Source organism: Asterias amurensis, chromosome 1, assembly GCF_032118995.1.
Source record: "Asterias amurensis chromosome 1, ASM3211899v1".
Taxonomy (NCBI): Eukaryota; Metazoa; Echinodermata; class Asteroidea; order Forcipulatida; family Asteriidae; genus Asterias; species Asterias amurensis.
Window position 1 is genome coordinate 32,629,173 of NC_092648.1, and position 24,714 is coordinate 32,653,886.

A 24,714-nucleotide genomic window follows, 5' to 3' on the forward strand; every position below is an offset into this window, starting at 1 on the left:
CAAGTTGTTTGGGTTATGGGTTCGAGTCCCAGTCATGACACATGTGTCCTTGAGCACGATGCTTTACTGTAATTGCTTCTCTTCATCCAGAGGTATAAATTGAGACGTTTATTTTGTGTTTGTAAGAGCCTTTGGAGCACTATGGCAGCCCAGGGATGTATAATCACCAAAGCAGCCCAGGGGTGGATTTCACAAAGAGTTAAGACTAGTCTCATCTCGAGTTAGGATGAGTAACTTCTCCTAACTTAGGACTAGCCATACGTTTTTAGTATCTCCCTAGACTAGTCCTAAGTTAGGACTAGTTCCTACTCTTTGTGAAATCGACCCCAGGGCCCCTTTTTCTCTCAGGTAGTCGAGACAGATTATAGAAATGTTGTTGGCCCAAGGACCAGCCGTCGATTTCACCAAACTCTTCCTAACTTAGGATTAATCTTAGGACTTAGGACAAGTCCCAGCCCTGCAATGTAGTATGCAAACCTTAAGATTAATCATAAATTAGTACGAGTTACTTGCCCAAACCCGAGATAGGATTAATCCTAGCGTTTCGTGAAGTCTGCTGCAGGGCATTACTGTAAAGCTTGATTGTAAAATGTGCTATATAAGGTGCGTTCCTTTAGCTTCCATGGGTCTACCACGCGGTGCTCACTCGGGTGAGCCCCTGACAAGAGCTAAACGACCGACCACTCACCGCTCTCGTAGTGACGTTGTTTACATGGGGCCAGCCCCAAGTGAACCACTACACAAGCAGAGCACTGGGGGCTGACCTGGGTGAGCCCCTGGAATCATCGTCAAAAGCTATTCGAACACACCGGGGCAGACCGGGGATGACCCAGGGAAGCTAAACGAACGCACCCATAAGAAGTTATTCCTATTAAATTTAAAGCGGTACTTGGCACATCGTTTCCCTTACCTTGACATAATAAGTAATTAGTATCTTGCGTAGATCAAAGACCTGTAGCATGGAGGCAGCACAGTTGTCCGATATGCTATAACCCTGTAGTATATACTTGCTAGCTATGACCTCCCACGCTAACCACCGTTGGCTGAATGCTGCATTAGCCGAGAGGAAATGGGGAAGGTGACCCGGATAGCAGCAGCAACAACCTAAAGGAAGAGTGCAAGACATGACATAGGGTGATCACACATTCTATTTTGTACCTCCCTGTGGAGACATCTTTTGCTCTTTCCTTTCTCCGTGTACTTAAAGGCAGTGGACACTATTGGTAATTACTCAAACTAATTATTGGCATAAAACCTTACTTGGTAATGAGTAATTGGGAGATGGTGATAGTATAAAACATTGCGAGAAACGGCTCCCTCTGAAGTACATGTAGAGTAGCTTTCGAGAAAGAAGGAATTTTCCACGAATATGATTTAGAGACCTCAGATTTAGAACTTGAGGTCTCGAAATCAACCATCTAAACGCACACAACTTCGTGTGACAAGGGTGTTTTTCTGTCATTATTATCTCGCAAGTTGACCGATTGAGCTCAAATTTTCACAGGTTTGTTATTTTATGCATATGTTGAGATACACCAACTGTAAAGGCTAGTCTTTGACAATTACCATTAGTGTCCACTGCCTTTAAGATCCTCACACAATTTTCATTGTGGAGCACCCTAGCCTTTAGAATTCCCCTGAGTAAATCTTTTGTTTGTCAACATTTTTTGTGGTCTCTTTAAGGTACATGAATATTAAAAACAATAGCACATGGTTGTGTGAAAACTTTAGTTTTTATAAAAGCGGTCCAGCTGGCTACTTCAGTGTTGAAAGACATCCCTGCTTAATATGAAGAAACACCTTGCGGACTTGTGAACCTTCAATCCAACTGTCCCTACTTGCTAGTCACTAAATCAAGTTCAGCCAACCCTGAATTCATCTAAAAAATGGAGATCCAATGCACTCGTTGATTGATCCAAAACATACTTAATTGTAAAGAGGCACAGATTAACTTTGTACATTATTAGTGCAATGCTGGGGGAAACAAGTAAGAACCATTCAGCATACATACCATCATCGTCATCAACTCCTTCAGTAATAGCTTCAACTTCTCTCTGCTGACAGTATGTCCCTATCAAATCATAAAAACAACTACATCAATATTTTTTACAGCTCAATACTCTGTACGAAAACAGCCCTTCAAAGACACAAAACAATCCTTGTCTAACCAAAATCTACATCAGCTTTTGAGATTCATTTTGTCTATAAAAGCGAGCTGGTGAAGAAATAATATTGAATTTAGCAGAGCAAACTTTTTGCTTTCCATAACAGTTGGTTTTAGTGAGAATATAAATTAATTTCAAGCAAAATAAAAAAAAACTAAAATTAAAAACGACAAGTAGGTCGAAGTCGGAATTTCAATCGTATCAATGCAACCAAAGACAAGATTCTAGAAAAAAAACCTGAGCCGTCCTGGTTTTACCTCTGAACTCCAACCCCCTGAGCTGGAACGTAACCAGCCCACTTCCAATCTCGATGACGTGGACCAGAGCATTGAGGTAGTCCGATGCTAAGATGAAGCAGTCCCCGGCGTTAACCCTACCCCAGCGGCCTAGCGTCAGGTCACCACAGAGGGTCTCCTGCAGGGAACGGGTCAGGTGCTCGTAGAAGATGGAGTTGAGATTGTTATCATCGGAGCCTGGGTTCTTGTCTAGCTGGGTGGAAAGTCGTGTATTGGAATGGTCCACTCGTTTGGTGCTTGAAAGAAAAACAGAACACCTCATATCAATGGATAATCTGCTTTGCAAATAGTCACTCTTAAAGCAGTTCACTTACTCTTTTTATGATGTACCATTTATTTTCGTGAGATATTGATCACATGGACAAATTAATTATTTTATTAATAATATTAACAATGTTCACGTGTCTCGCTTAAGGACAAAAGTTTCAAGACTGGGACTCGATTTCACACTCTGCTGATCAAAAATACTAGAGCTTGAGTATGGTGCAATTGACCCCTCCGCCACAACATTAAGTATGAAACACCATAAACACAAATATAGTGATTAAAGGGAAGGTACACGCTTGGTAATTACTCAAAACATATATCAACTTAAAAACTGACTTGGTAACAAGCATTGGAGAGCTGTTGATCGTATAAAACATTGTGATAAATGGCTCCCTCTGAAGTAGCATAGATTTTGAGAAAGAGGTTATTTCTCACTAAAATAATAAACGCCTTCTAGCCAGAAGTCTTTTATTCCTTTCTGAAAGCACACAAATTCGTCCAACAAGGGTGTTTTTTCTCTCATCATTTTCTCGCAACTCCGATGACCAATTGAGCTCAAATTTTCACAGGCTTGTTATTTTATGCTTATGATGGGATACACCAAGTGAGAAAGACTGGTCTTTGACAATGACCAATAGTGTCCAGTGTCTTTAAGTTGATGATTCCTGTATAATTTCTTTGGCTACTTACTTATAATCTCTCTCCCAGAATTTCATCGGTCTGAGATAAGAAGTGATAAATATTGCACTGCCCAGAATGGGGTTGAGAGGTGTGGAGAAAAACGCTGATATAACGGTCTGTAGGAGCAGCATAGCAGAGTCTGGGGGTTTTAAGTGGTTAAGGAGTAGTCACATCTGAATCTGAATTATATAGTCGGCAAAGCATCCTAATGGAAATATCACATCAACTTTCTGTAGAGAAGACAATGAAGACATTTCAGTTTAGATGCGTGGAGGGAAAACCCCTACAGGAAAAAAACCAGGCAGTCAGGCAGTGAATGAAAACCCAATCCACATGCAAGGCTCAGGTCCGGGCTCAAACCGGGGTCCACAGAGATGAAAGGCAGGGTCAGAAACCACTGAGCCAACCTGACTGCCCAACATAATCAAACATGCAGAGTGATCACTCAGACATGCGATAATAGTGGGTAGAAAAAAACCCAGAATTTTCCATTTTAAAAATGTTTACAGTGGGAGTCTTCAGCAACTAAAATGTTTGAAAACCATGCTCCAGATGTTAGGAACTATGTTGAAATGATGATAATTCCACCTTTCAGTTTTGGCTGGTAACCTTAATTTGGTAAGCGAAATTGTTTTGTGCTGTACAACTGTTTGTGCTGAAATTTCAATGAACTGATTAAGCACAAAAAGTTGCTAAGCACAAACAAACTTCTGCTCGCCAGATTAAGGATGCCGTCCAATACACCATGACACATGTACCTTTTGTGACTGGTATCCTGCTCTTTTTTGCTTACCAGAAAATTGTAAAGCAGAATTAACTTCTTTTGATAACTAAACACCCATTACTAATGGGCCCTTAACTAAGCTAGGAATGCAAGGATACGAGGAACACTGAACGGTTGAGCGAATGCGTGGAATGCTGATCCCCAGGTGATCTGCCATGGAGCGATGTAAGTAAAGACAAACTTCATCTTCAGTATCCACTCATGGAGCTTTAAGAAAAAAGACAACATCATAAAGACATATTCATTTTGGTTTTATCAATGTACACCGATATGTGTCAGCACTGTATACTCAGTACTTTCCTGAGCTCTGTGAAAAAATATCACAGGCATATTACTAGGGTGGGATTCGAACCCATGTCCTTTGCAATTCAAGAGCAGTGTCATACCAACCAGACTACCGAGGACGCCCGATAGCTAGAGGAAGTTTGAATGCTATATTTAAGCAGCGGGTACGGCCAACGACTTTAAGACACATATGAAAGAATTGGCGTTGCAGTAATTCTAAGAATATATACCTACACTTTTCAATCCTCTAATTTAAACAAATATAATTCTTGTTTTAAATTAACTTAGTAGAATGGCAGGACGTTTATCTGGAGGTCGCAGGTTCAAGTTCCCCCATTGTCAATTTGTCTCTGTTCAACACAAAATTATTCAAAAGTTATCAAGTCAGTTTCACTTGTGGTGTATTACTTGATAGTAATAATAACTTGTTAAAAAGATCACCCCAAACTAGGATAATACAACATAAATGCTAACTCATTGTGGTATGCACATATTAAACACCTTTTAATCACAACGTGAACCAAATTTACTGAAACGACATCTAAGAACAGCGTTTTCATTACCTTGTGAACAAAAATAGACATTAAGAAGTAGTTGACGACAAAGAGTTCCAGCAAGATGGTGTCATCATGAAAGTCATACTTGAAGAAGAGGACGGTGAGGGCCAGGATAGGGTACTGGGTCGCTGTGTTAGAGAAGGCACTACGGAGAAGTTTAAGTCCACAGACTGTCACAATAAAGGCACCACCTCTGCATGGAACAAAACATATACAATTTAGACTTTTTGACTTTTTGAGTTTTTAAAACCTAAAACTTTCAATGGTCTGGTTAGACAGCACTGCATCAGACACTGGACCTTTGCCAATTGTCAAAGACCAGTGTTCTGACTTGAAGATGTGGGCTCAATTTGTCAGCAAAGTTGCAAAGAAATAATGAAAAATAAACCCACCATTGCTGCCCCAATTTGTGTGCTTTCAATTATCTGAGAAAGGCTTCAGACCAGAAGTCTTTCAGATTCAAATATTTTATTGAGAAATAACCGCTTCCTCAAAAATTTTGAACGTTGTGAATATTTGTGAATATGTGAACATTCAGTAAATTTATTTGCACTAAAACTAAATTGTTCACGATATAACGGTACAACTTACATCGGTGAAAATTCATCTGCAAGTCTCTGGGCGGACGTCGTTAGACCACAGAGGAACACCAATGGGTACACAACGTTGCGCTCCACAAAGCACAGGAACACGAAGATCCTCTCAAACCACATGACTTTTGCTGCATCTGTTACAAATGGATAAATTTTTAATCTAAATGAAGACTTTTTAAAACCTAATGTCACTCCAAAATCAGGAGAGAGGTGAATGTTATTAACAGTAAATCCAATGGCAGAAACCCAATTGTTTGATGAACTGACCAAATGTACAGTTTATCTTCTTCTTTTTTTCACGAAAAGCCACATATGGTTAAGTGAAAAATTGTTGATTACTGCAGGAAGGGGTCTGCATCTCAATAATTGCAATTTTTGTGTTCATCTGTTTCAAAACAGTTTGAAAACCACTGATGTACATGTAGCAGTAACCACAATGTTATTTATATATCAGTTAACAATGACTGTGTAAGTGATAAAAAAAAAGCGCTGGAGTTTGTTGTATTTTTCTAATGAATTTTGTATTGATTTATATTGTAAACATTTGGCGCAATTCAATCATCTGATTGTGATGTAAAAATATATTATCTAATAAAATATCTGTAAAGAAGTTCTCAATACTTATCTGGGCCTAATTTCATAGCGCTGCTGATTTTGTGTCTACTGTGAGATTTCCATTTCATAGCGCTGTGACCGTTAGCACACGAATAGGCATGCTAACCTTCCGGTGCTTACCGCACGAAAATAAATGACGTCACAATGCAAATCCATGGTAAACGACCAATATGGCCATCCCAATTTTCTGCTAACCTGTGAAACACGCTTGCACCTTAGCAATTATTTCTGCTAAAGTAAGCACAAAAACTTGCTTACCATAAAGCAGAGCTATGAAATTGGGCCCTGATGTTCATTTGGTGTCTTTGTAACAAAAAGTGTACCCTCGACAGTTGCTGTGTACTTACATACAATAAACAGTAAAACCTAAACTTACCTCTTACTTCAAACTGGAGGTACTCATGATTTTTAAGCAGTGGATGTGATATACACAACCAGGGTAGTTCCTTCCGCAACTGTGGCAAGACATAATGCAGTAAGAATCCGAGCACCACAGCAATACCAAACAGTACAAAGCTGAGCCCTGGCTGCAGCACAGTGAAGACGGTGCTAGCGTGGACACTGAATAAGATGATGATGTACAGGAGGCACACAATGAGGTCTGATTGAAGCCTCTCACACTGTAAGATGGTCAAGAGAGGTTTGGGTTAAAAACCTGCAATTAGTACTGTATGTTAAAGGAACAACTGCCTTGGATCGGTCGAGTTGGTCTTTGAAAAGCGTTTGTAACCGTTTGTTATAAAATGCATGTAAAAAAGGTTAGAAAGATTTTTAAAGGTAGAATACAAAAATCCCCACAAACATGCCTTGAAATTACACGGTTTCCCTTTAACCTTGTCGAATAACACGGTCGGCCATTTATGGGAGACAAATTTGGCTGTGTTAGTTCGCAAAATAAAAGGAAAACCACGTAATTTCGGAGAAAATTTGTGTTGATCATTGTATTCTACTTTTAAAACATCTTTCTAAACCAACTCCTCCGATCCAAGGCAATGTGTCCCTTTAAAGCGCCTTGAGCGTCACTGAGTGAGGGATATGCGCGCTATATAAGAAGCCAATATTAGTAGTAGTAGTACTACAACTTTTTTCAGGGGTTCTTAAAAAACAAACCCGATGTAACTGAGATGCACCGTCTTTTGGCTGCATAAGGGCACTTTCACCAGGTTTTATGAGTAAAGAAATCCGTACTAAATGTGACAAAATATGAAGACCAATTTTGTAGTAATTTATTTTTACTTAGTACAGAAAAAAATTGAAACTGTTTAGTTGGCCTCATAGAACTATTCGCACAGATTTGTTCAATAATAAAGTGTGATCTGTTGTAATTCAAAACCTCATGACATTTCTAGAACTATGCCGTTTCAAGAATCAATTCAATTTCAATCTTCAGTTATGCTGAAGAGAGTGAAAAAAAAAAGAAGACGAAAAAAAAACATGAAATTTTTGCCCTGCTCAGTGCTGCCCAAACACCAAATAAACCTGACACTTGCAAAATATGCTATTCTAAATACAAACACAAAGGGGCATGCATGCGATTATCAGGACAGCTTGCCACTGGGGAAACATGCCTAGAAACAGACAACCATGGATACAAAAGGACAAACAGACAAACAAGAGAGGGGGGGGGGGGGGGAGACCACTCACCACAGATTTCTGGAGCTTCCTTGGCAAAGGATCTTTGATTTCATCATGTGATCCCTCAGGCTTTGCGTCCGGTTCCGTCACAACAAATTTCTTAATAATTGACCTTCACACCATACACAAAAAAACAGAAAGGATATTTTAAATTGTCTGCAATGCACGGATCTCTTAAAAGCAGTGGACACAATATCGGTCATGTTGGTAATTACTCAAAATAATTATTAGCATAAAAACTTACTTGGTAACGAGTAATGGGGAGAGGTTGATAGTATAAAACATTGTGAGAAACGGCTCCCTCTGAAGTAATGTAGTTTTCGAGAAAGATGTAATTTTCCACGAATTTGATTTTGAGACCTCAGATTTAGAATTTGAGGTCTCGAAATCAAGCATCTGAAAGCACACAGCTTCATGTGACAAGGATGTTTTTTTCTTTCATTATTATCTCGCAACTTCGACGACCGATTGAGCTAAAATTTTCACAGGTTTGTTATTTTATGCATCTGTTGAGACGCACCAACTGTGAAGGCTAGTCTTTGACAATTACCAACAGTGTTCAGTGTCTTTAAGGGAAGAAAATGCAAATTTAAACAAGCGGTAAATCAAGGTAACTTGAGATTGAACCCTGGAGTACCGTTAAGTTACTGCCTGAATAGTTTTGCAATCCTCCCAAACAACATGTCACAAACTATTTGGGCCAAATGCAGGAATTGTCATTAAGATGACACAGTGTAAAGTGAATATCACTTGCTGTCAAGGTAGACTTGTTTGTAAGTGTATTAGTTACCTAAGTATTTTCTCAAAGCTACATCGACATGTAGCACAGATATTTGGTGCTTGTCATGTTGACAAATATGGGTTTTACAAGCTGGGTTCCAATTTGTTGCTCACAACTGTCCACAAAACAATCTTAACTTTGCTTTTATACACTTAATCATAAATGTGAATGAAATAGTTAGAGTGAATCAATGCATGGATAAACTAACCTGAGACAATGTCAACTTGTGTTTTTGAACCATTATGAGGAAAAACTGTTAAAGTGTTTAAAAAAAAAAAATTGAGAAAAGGATTCCACTTGTTATTACGGGAAAATTAACAAAAATCAGTTATTTTAACTAAAAATAGAACTGGAAGTGACCCAAATTGATGATAAAACTACCCAAAAGCTCAGACCCTTGCATATTTTCCCCACGCCCTGAGTAGGGGTTTATTAAACCTTAGATTCACAAAATTGTCTCGAACAGTCAATTCACAGGAACCAATCGACAGATATGAAAGCTGAAGGGGTGCTTTGTTCCTGGCAGACCATTGACAACGAGGAGGAAAAACTAGGTCAAACAGCGCTAGATAATTAAATTTCATAACCGTGTTTGCACAGGGTCCACAAAAGAACAATAGCTCGCATGTATCCCACAACGCTGCGAGCCGTGACTGAACACTGGACATTCGATGCTGTTCAAACTCCTGCACTATTTGTTTATTACGCCCAGGGGAATAGCACACACACACAACAAAGGCAGTGAACAAAACAGCAGATTCCTCTATCAGTGGGACTAATTGTGGGTAATTTTATTAAAGACACTGGACACTATTGGTAATTGTTAAAGCCTAGCCTTCACAGTCGGTGTATCTCAACATATGCATAAAATAACAAACCAGTGAAAATTTGAGCTCAATTGGTTGGCGAAGTTGCGAGATAATAATGAAAGAAAAACACCCTTTTCACAGGAAGTTGTGTGCTATCAGATGCTTGATTCCGAGACCTCAAATTCCAAATCTGAGGTCTCAAAATCAAATTCGTGGAAAATTACTTCTTTCTCGAAAACTACATTACTTCAGAGGGAGCCGTTTCTCACAATGTTCTAGCCTCGTCCCATTCCTTGTAACCAAGTAAGGTCTTATGCTAATAAATATTTTGAGTAATTACCAGTAGTGTCCACTGCCTTTAAACCCCCCTCTGGATTACCAGAGGGGGTGGTGGACTGGAAGGGAAGATCCTGAAGTACATTAAACTCAATTTGCTGAATGTGCTTCTCCCCTGGGTAAAGGTTTGCATTACACTTTCAGTTGTCAGTTTCTAATTTCCTGTTCCAAGTTCACGCGGACTATTTACCGCTCCGCTTCCCATTCTTATTAATATTGCATTGAATCATCACATCTACTGCTATACATCCTGGGACGAACAGAAATCAATGACAGTGGTGCACCTTCCCCAGTACAAAAACCCTTGTCTTCAAAACCCATCAAGAGACTTAATTGAAGAAAAACGAGACTACGAGGAGTCAGTCTAGAAATCTGTACAAAAATGCTACACAAGAATATTTGTGCAAATATATGCTTTTTCAAGTGATTTGAATCACCCTTCAAATTTACTTTAAAAAAATATACTACGGGCAAAATTCTTTAAAAGGATAATCTACACGAAAGAAATTTAATTTAAAAATCACTATCTAAAAGGTCACTATCTATGATTTCACAGTAAACCAAACATGGGTCGTCTTGACCTTCCCAATCTTTTCGTTTCACCAAACTAGGGCCAAATTTCATGGAAAAACTTAGGCAGAGAATTATGCTTACCAAATTTCTGCTAATTGTACCTGTGTGGGGTACGTCAGCTGATAACCTTATTAAATCGATGTGGTACCTTTCCTTTAAAATTCTGCTTTTTAAATTCCTTGGAATAATAGTTTTCACTGTAATTTAAGACCTCATTTACCATTCTATTATTCACTAACTAGGGCCCAATTTCATAGAGGTGCTTAAGCAGAGAATTATGCTTACCAAATTTCTGCCAATTATACTTGTGACATGGTACGTTGGCTGGTAACCTTACTAAATAATTGTTGTGGTAGAAACTTTCCTTTAACATTCTGCTTTTTAAATCCATAGAAATACAAGTTTCCACCGTCATTTGAGACCGCATTACCATTGTGCAATCCCTTGTATATGTCAAATGAATAAAAGAAGTTGCCCTTACCACAAGACGTTTGGGTCAGAGGCACTACGGCTGAGATGGTAGCTGACTGCTACTAGTAGGCCACAAAACACTGAGAATAACAGGTGCTTGGACGTTAAGGAGGGTTCCTGAAGAAACAAGGAAGTATGATCATAATCTATTTTGCTATTTATTGCTATCTTTGTTAAAATGTACATGTATATTTATGTACCCCCGTACTGCTGTGGTGCTATTTCATGTATTTACATAATCTGTATAATTTTAACAATATTTTTACCTTGTAATGCCACATAATTCAGCCCTGTGCTGCCGTTTTTGTTTTTTTTAATAAAACTGAATGAATGAATAAAAGTCACTTTTTGTCTTAGTGACTTGTATCAGGTAGACTTTTACAGGCATAAGAGGCTTTTTCATCACATTTTTTTTTTGTTAAGAATATCATGTTTAAACAGTTTCACGATATCGTCAACAAATGAACAAAACCACTTTATCAAACTTCTTGTGGATCTAAGCTAAAGCTCCAGCCTTCATTTGGTGTATTGTTTGTGTCTTTTAAGGGCTGTAGTCCTGACATAGAACGACAACAAATTTTGCATGTATCTCTTATGAGAATTTTCAGATGAAAGTTTAAGGATTTTTTTTTTTTAAAGATAACAAAGGTGGTTTCGTCTAATGGCTGACCCCCCCCCAAAAAAAAAAACAAAAAAAAACACCCAACCCAATTATCTGAGGATGATTTGAAACGACTGACTACCTTTAAAGCACCAACTGCAAATCCAACGAGTAACAAGACTGCTGTAATGCTTCGGGCTAATGAATAAAGTGCTGCGCTAAGACCGGTGGTTGCTATGGAAACAAACACAAAGAAAAGGTACACAAATTGATTCCCTTAAATTGAAGGTGATTTATCATTGTATGTTGGACGTCCACAGCAAAAAGTTCAACGCACTCTTTTCCTCAAATTTAAACAGGAAATTTTTTGCAATAACCTGATGATATTTCTGAATCAAGAGTACTTGAGAAAAATAATTGGACTCTTTTAATGACCAGTTAAAGGAAGAGTTTCTATTAAAAGGAAAAACAAACTCAAAAAGAACACCTAATATTTTTGTTGTTGAGCTAAAGTACAATTGTTTAGAAAACCCTTTTGCATTTTGAGAACATGGTATGCTCTAATACTTAATTTATGTCACCAACAATAACGAATCTCCTGGTACAGTAGAAAGAACTTGGCTTCAAGCACATAAACTGTTTGATAATTTAATAGTTAAATCTTTGAAATAGAAAGTTTGGGATTGTTTTTTTAAATGTACCATGTTTCTGATTGTCATGTTTTTGAAAAAACTGATAGTAAACTTGCAGGTACAATCATGTAGAGACATTCTTATAGGAAAACTGTTGGCGCTGAGGAGAACCGGTGTGGTCTAGACGTTTTTAACAGTATTCTCTGCTCATCTTCATGGGAACCCAGGTTGGATGAGACCACATCGGTTCTTCTCAGAGCCATCACTTCTCCCAAAAGAGTTTTGAACATGGTTGTACCCACAAGTTTAATACTACAGTTTTTTCTTACGTAGGACTTGGTCTCCTAAATAACTTACCATTTCCACCAAATATATGTACATCTATAACCTCCAGTAGGTATGTAGCAAATGTATTGCACTGTGGTAAGAGTCCTATCAGGAAGATGAGTGGAAAGCATAATACAAACACTGCAAAGAAAACAAATCAAGAAAACACGTTACTGAATGTTTTCCTCCCTTCTTTGTCTCCCTAAGACATGGTGTTTTCGCAACCGATTGATTAAGAGCACCGGACTTGAACGCTTGAGAACGCTTGTGTTTCTGATCAGCAGAGTTTGGGTTCAAGTCCCGGTCGTGGTACATGTGTCTTTGAGCAAGATACTTTATCATATGTGCTTTGTCCTTCAGATGGGACATTGAGCCCTAGGTCCCATGTACTAGGACTGGGAGTGCAGGAAAAAAAGAACCCATAACACTTATCGTGGAAGACTAGGGGTCAACCCCAGTGTTTGTGGTTCACATAGCAAGCGCCCTTGCAAGCTACAGTGGTTATGTTCACTGTGGAGGCATCCTTGGATTCAATACCAAAAATAAAGACCCAATTCCGAAGACAGTTTCATCAGCAGGAGGGAAGTTAGTTGGTTTACCAAAAAAACACAAAGATTTCATATCTTAAGAAAAGAACAGCAATTTATTCACCAGGAAACAGCATAAAGACTGACCTCAATTGAAAGTCTCAAAAACTTCGCATCTCTGCTAAAAATATATTTCCCAACAAAATCCGGCCAAAAAATTGTTCCCAACAAAATCCGCTAAAAACATATTTCCCAACAAAATACTCAAACTTTAAAACAGTGTAGCAGCAGCGTTCTGGGTTTTGCAAGGGGTCCGCTGCATCTAAATCATTTTCCTTAGCCGCTCCAGGACTGTGGAACCATCTTCCCATCACAATACGCACCTCAATTTCACTGCCTATTTTCAAGAAAGCACTTAAAAAACATCTTTTTCCTTAGTGTCTGTTTATTGCTTTATTGTTCATTTGTTGTATTATCTGCATTGCTATTGTTCGTTTAAAGCGCTGTGGTCTAAATGAAATGGCGCTACATAAAAAACCCATTGTATTGTATTGTAAGGACATCATATATATAGAATTGTTAGAAATCTTGATGTTGACGTATGAATGATATACACACCTATAAGAATATCCCTGCCTAGCAGGAACAAGGCCTGCCCCCCTATTGATATCCCATATAGACTGGGGGCAGTCTGGTACAATATGGGCTGATTACTGCAATAATCTAGAAGTAGAATAAGACCAGAGCAGAAACAGAAATACATCGGTCGACTGTAAGGTATGATCTGGTTGTGACCCTACAAGAAAAGAAAAAGGTTAACAAAATGGTTACTTGATAAAATAATTTAATAAGGCAAAAGTCCATATGTACAAGCACCATCTTAAAAATATAGTACAATACATCTTTGGAAACCGAGTACGGTAAATAACACAAAACAAGCTGCCAAGGTGGACGCATGCTGTACTCTTACGTGTAACTATGCCAGGTTTTATATTGTACTTTATTGCGTCAAAATCAACACACCAAGAAGGTTGCCGATAATCTTCAGACTCCAATTTTAACCAGAATGAGCTATTAATTAATCTTACCAGATTTGATGGTAGTGAAATTGTAATATTATTGCAAATTGTAAACCTCTCACTTACTCTCAGGCCTTAGTCCACCATTTTGTGGAGGTGCAGACCACATCTGCAAGGGGTAATTTTTTCATTAGCATACTTAAGAAATCAAAATTTAAAGGTTGCAATAAAGAACAAGATCTTTGCTTTGACGAGAAACTGAAAGCACTGACTTACATGCATAGGTGATGCTGCATCTGGTTGAACGCTCTGGAAAACAAAACAAAAAATCTTACTTTTATTTCTGAAAATGCTTCTAAAAAATGTGTACTGTTCTGTTGACGAAACAGTCAGTTTATATAATAAACAAAATACAAAAAATATCCCATTGCCTCCCCCCACAATAACGGCCCATCATGTTACAATGGATGCATGGTATTGTGTCATTGAGCAAAGTAATTAACCATAAATGCTTCTCTTGATCCAGGTGTATAAGTGAGAGATAATCTTGTATTGGATTAACCCCTTACTGCTTTCAACAGCCTGATGCTTGATTTCGAGACCTAAATATTCTAATTCTGAGGTCTCGAAATCAAATTCGTAGAAAATTACTTCTTTCTCGAAAACTACGATACTCCAGAGGGAGCCGTTTCTCACAATGTTTTATACTATCAACCCCTCCCCATTACTCGTCACCAAGTAAAGTTTTATGCTAATAACTATTTTGAGTAATTACCAATAGTGTCCACTGCCTTTAACAATGGGAATCTACTCTGAATAATAGTTGTATCGCATCAAGATTTCCCATTTGACAAGACTTACCTTAAGCAGCGAGTACTGACAGCTGGCAAGCACAAAGCAGAACCAGAAGACCCAGAAATCATAGAAGTATCCTTGACTGAGTACAGCAAAGCCAAGGAGTGATACTAGGATGGATAGAAGAACAGCTATCAAACTCTCCAGTGAAGTACGGTTCCTGAGAACAAGGACAAAAAGGTTGCATCATGAAGTGGAAATAAACATTTACATTTTTATTATTTATTATTTACTCTTTCAGTGCCAAGGTCCTACATGTACGATCTATTTTTCATGTATTTCAAAAGTGCCATGATTGTATATATGTACAATCTATTTTATGAACTCACTCAAAAAGTGTCATCAGTCGTACATGTTCGACCCATAACGTACATGTTATTATGTTTTAACTCAAGAAATACTATTGACTATGGGATTTACCAGTGCAACACACATGAGCAAGATACATTTTGTTTGTTTTGGGGAGCTGGAGAAAGTTTGAATTATCCAAAGTTAAAAGTTTAATTGAAAAGCCATAATCTATGATAATGCAAACCACTTTTTTTAAATTAAAAAAATAGTGGTGCCCTTTTTGCAGAATAATGAATGATTCTTACCAAAATAAAAATGCATTTCCCCTTTAGAATGTTCACTTTCTCGACATGCACCAACCACGCTTGAAAAAAGGAAACAACCCAAGTCTCCCGTCATAACAAATCGGGCTTACCCACCTGTCAAAAAGGGCCAGGAACGCCAACCGATCAAATGTGACCCGTAACGACCTCCACGGGAGGATCCAGAACCTGTAGTTATGTTTGACCTTTGCCTTCTCTCTCCTCCTACTCCTATCCAAACTGATAATACTATGGGCTTCGTCCCTGGTGCTCTGATCGCTGTTCTGCCTCCTCACGTCCTCGATGAGACTCTGAAGGCCGAGCTCGCTCAGGAAGTTGCGAGGAAGCTCCCAGTTCTGGCTTGTTGCAGAGTGTTGGTTGGTGAGATTGAAGAGGATGGAGCCGGGGAGGTTGATGTCTGGTGAGGGCCCTCCTCCGTCGAGGGTAGCACCGGATGACTTGGGTAGAGTGATGACGGTGGAATCCGAATGGCAACTTGAACTGTCTGGCCTGTGGATGCAAAGAAGGTGGAGTTTGGGGCACAATAAGCAAACAAAACTTGGTCATTAAGTATTAAAAAAACATTCCTAAGAATCAAAGCAATTTCATGATAAAACATACCCCAAATAAGTTCATTTGAAAGGTTTTCTTAAAATTATATGCATTATAAATACACAATAATGTTGGTGCAAAAATTCCATTCATGTTTTTTTCCAGATAATAAATATTTTCAAGAAAAGAAAAAAAAACATTTGAATTATCACACCTGTGAAAATTTGGGCTGAAGTGGTCAAGTTGCAAAAGAATAAAGAAAGAAAAACACCCTTGTCAGTTGCATTACTTTGTGTGCTTTCAGATGCAAAATAAAAGGCTTCAGCTGAAGTTTTATATTATTTGAGTGAGAAATTACCTCTTTCTCAAAAAACTACGTTACTTCAGAGGGAGCCGTTTCCAACAGCTCTCCATTGCTCGTTACCAATTAAGTTTTCATGCAAACAATTATTTTGAGTAATTAACAATAGTGTCCAGTGCCTTTAAGTGTTGTTTTGAGTTTTGCATTGTGTGAACAGTAAGAAATAACTAATACTAATAAAGTTGCAGACAAGTTGCTGAAGTATTTTATTATTTGAGTGAGAAATTACCTCTTTCTCAAAAAACTAGGTTACTTCAGAGAAAGCCGTTTCCAACAGCTCTCCATTGCTCGTTACCAAGTAAGTTTTTATGCCATCAATTATTAAGTAAGTTTTTATGCCAACAATTATTTTGGGTAATAAACAATACTTCCTCTAAATATTTATGCATGAGGTTCGTCACAATGCTAACTCAAAACGAGGTGATGGGCGCAGCCACTGCAAGTAAAGGAGGACGTGCGCCCATAGCCTCATTTTGGGTTAGAATTATGACGTCATGCATAAATATTAAGAGAGGCGTATAGTGTACAGTGCCTTTAAGTGTTGTTTGGAGTTTTGCATGGTGTGAATTGTAAGATGTAACTTATACTAATTAAGTTGCAGACAACCTTTGTACCGCAAAATTCAAGTCTCTTCTCAAAACTTATCTTATGTCACAGGTTTTCAAGGACTAATTTTGTTGTAGGCCTATCTGTTTTTCTTTGTTTTGTTTTTGTTTTGGTTTTACTCCGCCTTGAACACCCAGCAGGGTGGATATGTGCGCATTACAAGTCTTACTATTATTATTATTATTAACCTTGTATAAAACCTTTTGGGAGAAGTGTAGGCTCTGAGACCACAAAAGAGCTTTAAAGAGCCAACACTCCCACCAAAAGAAAACTTACATGGTTGTACCTGCTAGTTTAAACATTAATTCTAACCAAGTACTTTGTTTATGACAAACGCCTTGAATTTCCAATGTAAGAATAACATAAATGAAGGAAAGATTGTTTTGTGATATTTAAGAATAATCGTCCGTACCAATCACAAGATTGTTTCTCTGGTTCAGCCGGTGAGACGTCCGGGACCTTCTCGGCCTCCAGTCTCTGCGCTAAACCAGGGCTATTTTCATCAAATGTGTACGTCATCCAGTTACCTGTAATGTGGAACAGAGAACTACATGTGTTTAAGAAAGTATTAATAAGAACATACCAGGGCCTAATTTTATAAAGCCTGTAAGCACAAAACATGAAGCACAGAAAAGTATTGCTTACCAGAAATAGGTTACCAGCCACAACTACATTAGTTAACCCTGTTGTGACTGGTGCCCCACTCAATTTTTCAAGCAGAATTTTCTGCTAAACAGCTTCATGAAATTGGGTGCAGATAAAAAGATTATACAGCATGTGGTCGGTAGAAAACAATCACTGATTTGATATGATTTCAATTTCATGGAAACAAATTCATACATAGTAACAGGAGGATCACATGAGCCTCAAGCCAGTCCTAAAGCCAAAGTCATGGTTTCAAAAAAAAAAGCCTGAATCGAACAGAGGCAATAGACGATGTGACCTCCGACGTCACAAAAAACCATAACATGATTCGCGCGCATACCGCCAGGCAAAACCTTTGTGTTTTGGCAGCCAGCTAGAAAGTGTTTGCAATCTTACCATGACTACGCGTCTTTTTGCCCGGCGAAACATGACGTATACAGTGTTTTTTCAACAGAGGGCGGTTTGAATGTAAACATAGGTCACATCGTCTATAGGTTGAAGTCATAGAGACAGACCGTCTCTTTAGACCCTTTGTGTTGACCACCATCCCTGAGTTCAAACAATACTCTCAACCAGTGATAGGCCTTCATGTGAGGGCGCCGCTTGTCGTTTGTGACCTCAAACAGGCATGAAATTTGTTCCTTGTAAAATTCTATCGAGTACAGGGGTTGATCTACATGTACACACGGTATAGGCTCTAATCTACTTTTTAGGCCTTATTAATAGCAATTTTTCAGATTTTTTCAAGGGATAATAAATCGAAACAATGGAAACAAGTATGCGTGTACACACTGGGCATTACACTCAGCCAATGGTCGGTCTTCATGTGAGGGTGCTGTTTAGGGCACTGATTCAGGGCTTGTGATGTCATGTTAAACTTACCGTGTTCATCCTGAAAGCAATGAACCGATCCCGGTGATGAATCATTGTGAGCTGAAGCCATGTACCTACCCTCACCCCTTGCCATGGATGCAAGAGCAGCAAGATAAGGAGATGAGGGAGGATGGGAATTCTTCCTTGGTTCTGTAGAGAGAGATCATGCAAGATAATGAAACAGTCAAATCATGTCTTATATATTAAACAAATGATGATGAAGATATCTTACCAGGTGAACGGTCTCACCTTGGCCCAATTTCATGGCTCTGTTTAAGGCCCGGTCACACTGGCCTCGATAACGAGAACGAAAACGAGAACGTTAACAATGCACGCCCTCGATTGGTGGAATAAGCGTGCGCATATTCAGCGCGGAGCAATTCAACCAATAGAATGCGTTCTCTTTGCATCGTGATTGTAATCGTTTTCGTTATCGCTGCAGTGTGACTGGCCCTTTACCATAAGCTTAAAATCAGCGCTTGCGGAAGCAGGGAATTCTGCCCTTCTGTTAAGAGTATTTTACGAGTTAGTGGGGAATTTTGGCTTGTGCGCGTGCGTACTCCATGTTACTAGGCATTCTACACTTACACACCTAGTGCAGAGATTTGGCTCTTTCCATGCAAGCGGAAAATGGCGATCATAAGCGCAACATTTGGCGGGAAGCAGAGCCATGAAATCGGGCCTTGAAATCTTCCTTAATAGAGACTGGTGCTATAAAATAAATGGTATGAAGTAATGGCCTCCTTTGAAATTCCCAACGTTTTGAAAGGTAAGCAATGTTTCTTGTCTAGACTGCTTCATGAAACTCATAAAGCATTTTAAAGTTGCTATGTCAGATTTTTGGCCGATTTGACCAAAAAATTTTGATTTAAAATTCAATAGGTATTTTGATGGGGGTCGAGGAAGTTACAAGCTTTCATTTGAGCCATTGCTCGAAAAAGTCCGCCAATTATTAGTAGCAGTGAAATAAAGTGCTCAAACTTAGTTTTTGTCGGGATCCCGACAATATATCACGTGACCAATTCTTATGTGTTTTATAAGAAACGTTTTAAATTTTTGTCGTGGTTCCTGACCATTAAAAGTGAAAGTTAAACTTTTTTTCATTAGAGCGGGTGATACTCTTTGAAATACCATTCACTCAAAAAAATCTATTTTTTAATGTTTGGGCAAAAAATCTGACATAGCAACTTTAAGCAAGCAGGTGATTTCTGTACGTGTGTATGATGCAACGCATTGAAGATATGTTTTTGGTGTTAATCTAATATCCTGATGAAAAAAAATTAACTTCAATCATGTACATGTAAATTGTATTTCAATCTGACCATATCTTGGTCAGGTAGCAATTTAGTTCAATATTGTTTTCTTGAAAACTTGAGTAGCTATTGCAGTAATGTTGTAAAGGATTGGTTTGATGATATGGTTTATGAAAGCTAGAGAATTGGAATGAATGTAGTCTTCCCAAAACAGTTTTTCAAGCCCTTTTTAAGCCTGAAGTTACCCTTTTCTCTCCTTTAAACATTTTTGTAAGGGGCTGGGGGTGCAGGAGGCGCAGCCCAGGGAAGGGGAACTGAATTTGTGGACTTAATAATCTACATGGCGTTGCTATATTATCATTGATCAAATTATTCATTCATATTCCAACTCCTTCTAATACATATGATACAATTTTAACTTGTATTTTAATGACTATAAATCAGCAAAATGTCATCTTCTGCATCAGGCATTGGGGAGGGGGGGGGGAGGGGAGGAGAGTTCCAAACAGCATAAAGCTTAAAGACGATGGCCTCTATTGGTAATTGTCAAAGACCAGTCTTCTCACTTGGTAAAATGCATAAAATAACAAACCTGTGAAAATTTGAGCTCAATTGGTCGTCGAAATTGCGAGATTATAATGAAAGAAAAAAAAACCTTGTCACACTAAGTTGTGCTTTCAGATGCTTGATTTCGAGACTTCAAAGTCTAAATCTGAGGTCTCGAACTCAAATTCGTGGAACATTACTTCTTTCTCAAAAACTATGTTACTTCAGAGGGAGCCGTTTCTCACAATGTTTTATACTATCAACAGCTCCCCATTACTCGTTATCAAGTAAGGTTTTATGCTAATAATTATTTTGAGTAATTACCAATAGTGTCCACTGCCTTTAAATAAATGTCTTTTGTCACAAAATCAAACATTATTGTACATAGTCGGAATGAGATAAGTTTTGTCTAGAACACCCTAAGTTGACCCTTCAAAACCGATCCAAACAACCTGCCCACAATGATGGTAATTACAGACCAGCGAAACGTCTGATTGGTCAGTCAGCTGTTTGATCAACGCACATCATTGGCAGAGACATGTGCCCAGCAACCCAGCTTGCAAGCTTTGTTTTGTCCGACAAACAAACAACAAAAAACCTGTCGGACGAGAGATGCACTGAGCAGAAATGCATCAATTGCCACTGCTTGTATCATTATTATTATTAGCACAGTGTAGACATTAAAGTGTTAAATCTTGAGCTCAAAGATTTACTTTTAAACTTGACATCATGAGTCGTAGTGACTAACCCAACTAAATCTTGTTGGTAAATTTGAACAAGAAACCCCAACGAGGTCATCCAAATCCTTCAGTATTGTTACGTCCTAATGTCTAAAACTTGGTGCTCTGTTAAGGTTGGCATGCCTGGTAACATATCATGCACACAAACCTGGCCAATGAAAGGATATGGGAGTACATGGCAAAGCACAACTGTCAGAGTATTTTGTAAACAGTAGGTCAAAACACCTCAAAAATTGACATTTTATTTGAATGTCTAAAAGTCTTATCCACATGGCACCTTCAGGTACTTCGATCATAAAATCTCCAAAGCCCAATTAAGTCAACTATGGTAAATAACATAACCCTTTGTGCAGATATGCTTGACTCATGCTGCAAACATGCTGAGACATGGGTGTTTCACAATTGATCTACAATTTCAAAATCTCCCACTGAAACAGTTTATTACTCACAGGCGGTTCAAGGTTAGGTTTTACAAGGCATTCTCCCACCCAAGTATTCATTCTTTGCTTATAATCTTTAACCAAAAGCCTAGTTGTTATAAAGATGGTTTCAATTCTCCAATTAAGCAGGCCATACACACATCAAAGTTATTATTTTTTAATTATTAGAGAGTTTACTCCTTACTGCCAACAAGAGACTCTTAAATGATCAAACAAAACAGCAAGACTGCAGGAGTGGGATTCTTGAGGTTTGCATTCACATGACACTGACCTGTGACCTTAACATTCATGCAATCAAACAACATGGACAAATCGCTTTTAATAATCTGCAGGAAACACAGCAGACAAGATCTTTTTCACGGACACCTCAGACTAACAAATACTGTGTTTTCATTCGTCATGCAAACTACTACATGTATAACTTGTCTAGCTCGGTCAGGAGTCTCATTTGACAGAAACGGTTAAAAAAATCGTCTCTTTCTCAGGTGTAGCAATGACATGCGATTTAATTTTTGTTGTTGTTACGAGAGGTTGCCTACACACATCACAAGGCCGAACTGGGACAGGGCTACCCCCCTTCAAGGTCCATTAGGATGTAGGCATGGGTATCATCCACTAGGAGCCTGGCTAATAGAGCAGAATGCAATACCATCCCAACTTTTTACAAAGCAATGATGATCAAGCACCTTGCTAAATATTAAGTGTCATGACCGGGATTCGAACCCACACTCTGCTGCTGACAACCCCAGAGCTTGGGTTCGGTGGACTAGACCACTTGGTCACATCACGCCATGATGCAACCTGACACTGACAGTTGTGTGAGTGTTCAACAAGGTATCACCTTCTTTTAAGGGTCTGGCTACTTTTTGTAACACAAAACACAATGTCCACAGATTTACATTAAACTTACACTGTTTGAAGATAATAATAGTAGAAAGAATACCTTAAAAAATTAGTTGCTGGGGTGCTGTATTTTTTGAAAAATGGGTAAAACAATGTCATGAAATGTGTTTTTAAATGCTAAAATAATTTTCGTCTAATGATCACTGAGACAAAAATTACTTTCATGACATTGTTTTACTCATTTCTCAAAAACTACTGCACCCCAGCAAGTAATATTTTCAGGGAAGCTTTCTACTATCATGATCTTCAAACTGTGTAAGTTTAGTGTAAATCTGTGGACCTTGTGTTTTTTGTCCTACAAAAAGTACCCTTTAACTAACTTGACAAAAAATCAAGTGTTCCTCTTCTCGTCTTTTTTTGTTTTTAATTCATTATAATTCTCAAATAAACACTGTACTTCTCATGGAGTTAAAACCAAATTTGGTAGGCAAGATACGAGTAGAAGCTGGGCACATTTAAACTATCTACTTTGTCATTGTTGTGTTTGGCAAGAATGTTTGCAGCTTAAGCGAAAAAGTCACAGACAAAGTTGGCGGGAGCTTTTTTCTAGCTGCTAGAGAGCGTGTTGTTGGGCAGGCTTCTGGATCGGTCAAAAGGACTGTTACCTCGTCTCCGTCTGGCGATGCTGGAAGAGCTGCCGTCTCCTCTGCGTTGTCTGGACTCGCTGGTCGAGCTCATGTACCTTGCCCGTCGTCTAGCTCGTCTAATGCTTGGATTGACTGTTTGGATATAGTATCCAAGATGTTTCAACATGTAGACTTTGGAGTAGTGTTACTTTTAATACTCCCCCATTGGTTATTTTAAAGTAAATGAGAAAATGACAGGGGGCTCTACAGCTTAAGAAAAAAATCCGACAGACAAATGTACACTGTGTGAATCGGAGTACAGATGATGAGTGGGTGTGTATCTACAGAACTAGTGCGAGAACAGGCAGTAGACTCAACATTGAAACTTCATGCTCTATGACTAACGGACAACTCAGACCAAATGAGCGAGAACCTCTTGCTGAAAAAGGCTTAGTACTGTACACTGCCCATGTACCAAATGTTATCTGGGAGTTACATTGTGGTCATGCCAACCATACACAAAGAACCAGTCTGTTTAACACTAGAGCCTCACTTCGGCTTGAGAACCAAGATGGCGATTGGATATTTTGATATTCCCCTCCCCCCTCCCCCCCACAGAAAAAAAGTAACTGTAAATAATTGAGAAACGGTATTTCCTTCCCAGTTCAAACAGCTGACTATTGACCCCTTACTAATGACCCCCTTACAAAATGCAATTCCACCATTTTGAAGGTCAATTTCTTTGTGTGCATTTTGGCACTAAAAATGAGGGACAAGATAGGCCTGTGTCAGTGCGCTGCACATCAGTACGCCAAGCAACTACAAATTCAACGATTAACTTATGACAAAATCCTTCATAGTTATCACTTGCTGTACAGTGTATGTTGATTAAAAAATCACGTTCACAGAATAATTCGCACTTCAAAAATCAAACTCATTCAAAGAATTTTGTTTAAAGTCCTCTCCAATGGGCAGTCTTACTGGGATCCATACATCATGCACTATTACAAAATTGTTTTACTTGTTTATATGTTTGTAGAAATGAACTTAACGTAACCATGCACTGATGTACAGAATTATACTGCCACATCGCAACTGACCGACAACCAACCAAACCAAAAAAAGCAGGAGAGTTTCCTAGGATATTTGGAAGCTTCCCATGAGCTTACCTGCATCCTCCAGCTGGAATCGTAATGATTCCTCCCGCAACACATGCTTCATCATCCTGTCAATTAGTCTAGTGCTGTTACTCCCTCCGCTCTCCTGGCTAGTATTAGGGTCGGGCTCCAGCTTAACATCTTCCTCACCTGTATGGGTAAAAAGTAACAGTGAGTGAGTAATATTCAAACGGGCATACAGTTTAATCTAAGTGGCACTTATGTGTACCGAAGCATATAGTCAAAGTCCCACTTTGTTGTTTGGTTGAGGTCAGAGCCTTCAAGGTGGAGCTTAACAGGTTGATAAAACTAATTTTTTCAATGCTGAGCAGCAACTATGGCTAAACTGCAAACTTGTAGTAATCAGTTAAGTGTCTGAACTGAGGGTGTAAATGATAAGTGCCCATCAGCCCAGTGGTACTTGCCCACATTTCACCTCCTTAAAGACCAACCAAGGTGCAAATCCTGACTTAAATTGTGCAACAAATGCCAAACTACATGTACCACGGTTACTTCAGGTTTCTCCTTGTTTTGGACAAGTATATTACTTGTGTTTTACCCATACACCAATGTGGCTCAGTACTGTAAACTCTGTAATTTCCGCCCAAGTTTGTTGGGAAAAAAATTATAATGCATAGTACTCTGGTGGCATTTGAACCCATGAGATTTC

The 24,714-nt window shown here is 38.7% G+C and overlaps 1 protein-coding gene across 2 annotated transcripts in view; it reads right to left on the reverse strand.

The window, feature by feature from the left end:
- Positions 1-24,714, reverse strand: part of LOC139937177 (pecanex-like protein 1) — a 55,489-nt gene that overhangs the window by 16,446 nt on the left and 14,329 nt on the right. The window contains exons 7-26 of one of the 2 annotated variants that reach the window (XM_071932237.1): positions 24,057-24,194; positions 22,927-23,040; positions 18,449-18,589; positions 17,334-17,448; positions 15,520-15,912; positions 14,816-14,969; positions 14,231-14,263; positions 13,554-13,731; positions 12,439-12,549; positions 11,592-11,683; positions 10,859-10,965; positions 7,888-7,990; positions 6,620-6,863; positions 5,627-5,762; positions 5,042-5,228; positions 4,292-4,400; positions 3,419-3,548; positions 2,423-2,697; positions 2,012-2,071; positions 911-1,104 (exon numbers count right to left, since the gene is read on the reverse strand). In XM_071932237.1, the coding sequence (XP_071788338.1) occupies positions 911-1,104; positions 2,012-2,071; positions 2,423-2,697; positions 3,419-3,548; positions 4,292-4,400; positions 5,042-5,228; positions 5,627-5,762; positions 6,620-6,863; positions 7,888-7,990; positions 10,859-10,965; positions 11,592-11,683; positions 12,439-12,549; positions 13,554-13,731; positions 14,231-14,263; positions 14,816-14,969; positions 15,520-15,912; positions 17,334-17,448; positions 18,449-18,589; positions 22,927-23,040; positions 24,057-24,194 (3,014 nt within the window). The remainder of the gene's footprint in view (positions 1-910; positions 1,105-2,011; positions 2,072-2,422; positions 2,698-3,418; positions 3,549-4,291; positions 4,401-5,041; positions 5,229-5,626; positions 5,763-6,619; positions 6,864-7,887; positions 7,991-10,858; positions 10,966-11,591; positions 11,684-12,438; positions 12,550-13,553; positions 13,732-14,230; positions 14,264-14,815; positions 14,970-15,519; positions 15,913-17,333; positions 17,449-18,448; positions 18,590-22,926; positions 23,041-24,056; positions 24,195-24,714) is intronic. The other variant, XM_071932244.1, reaches the window with a different exon arrangement.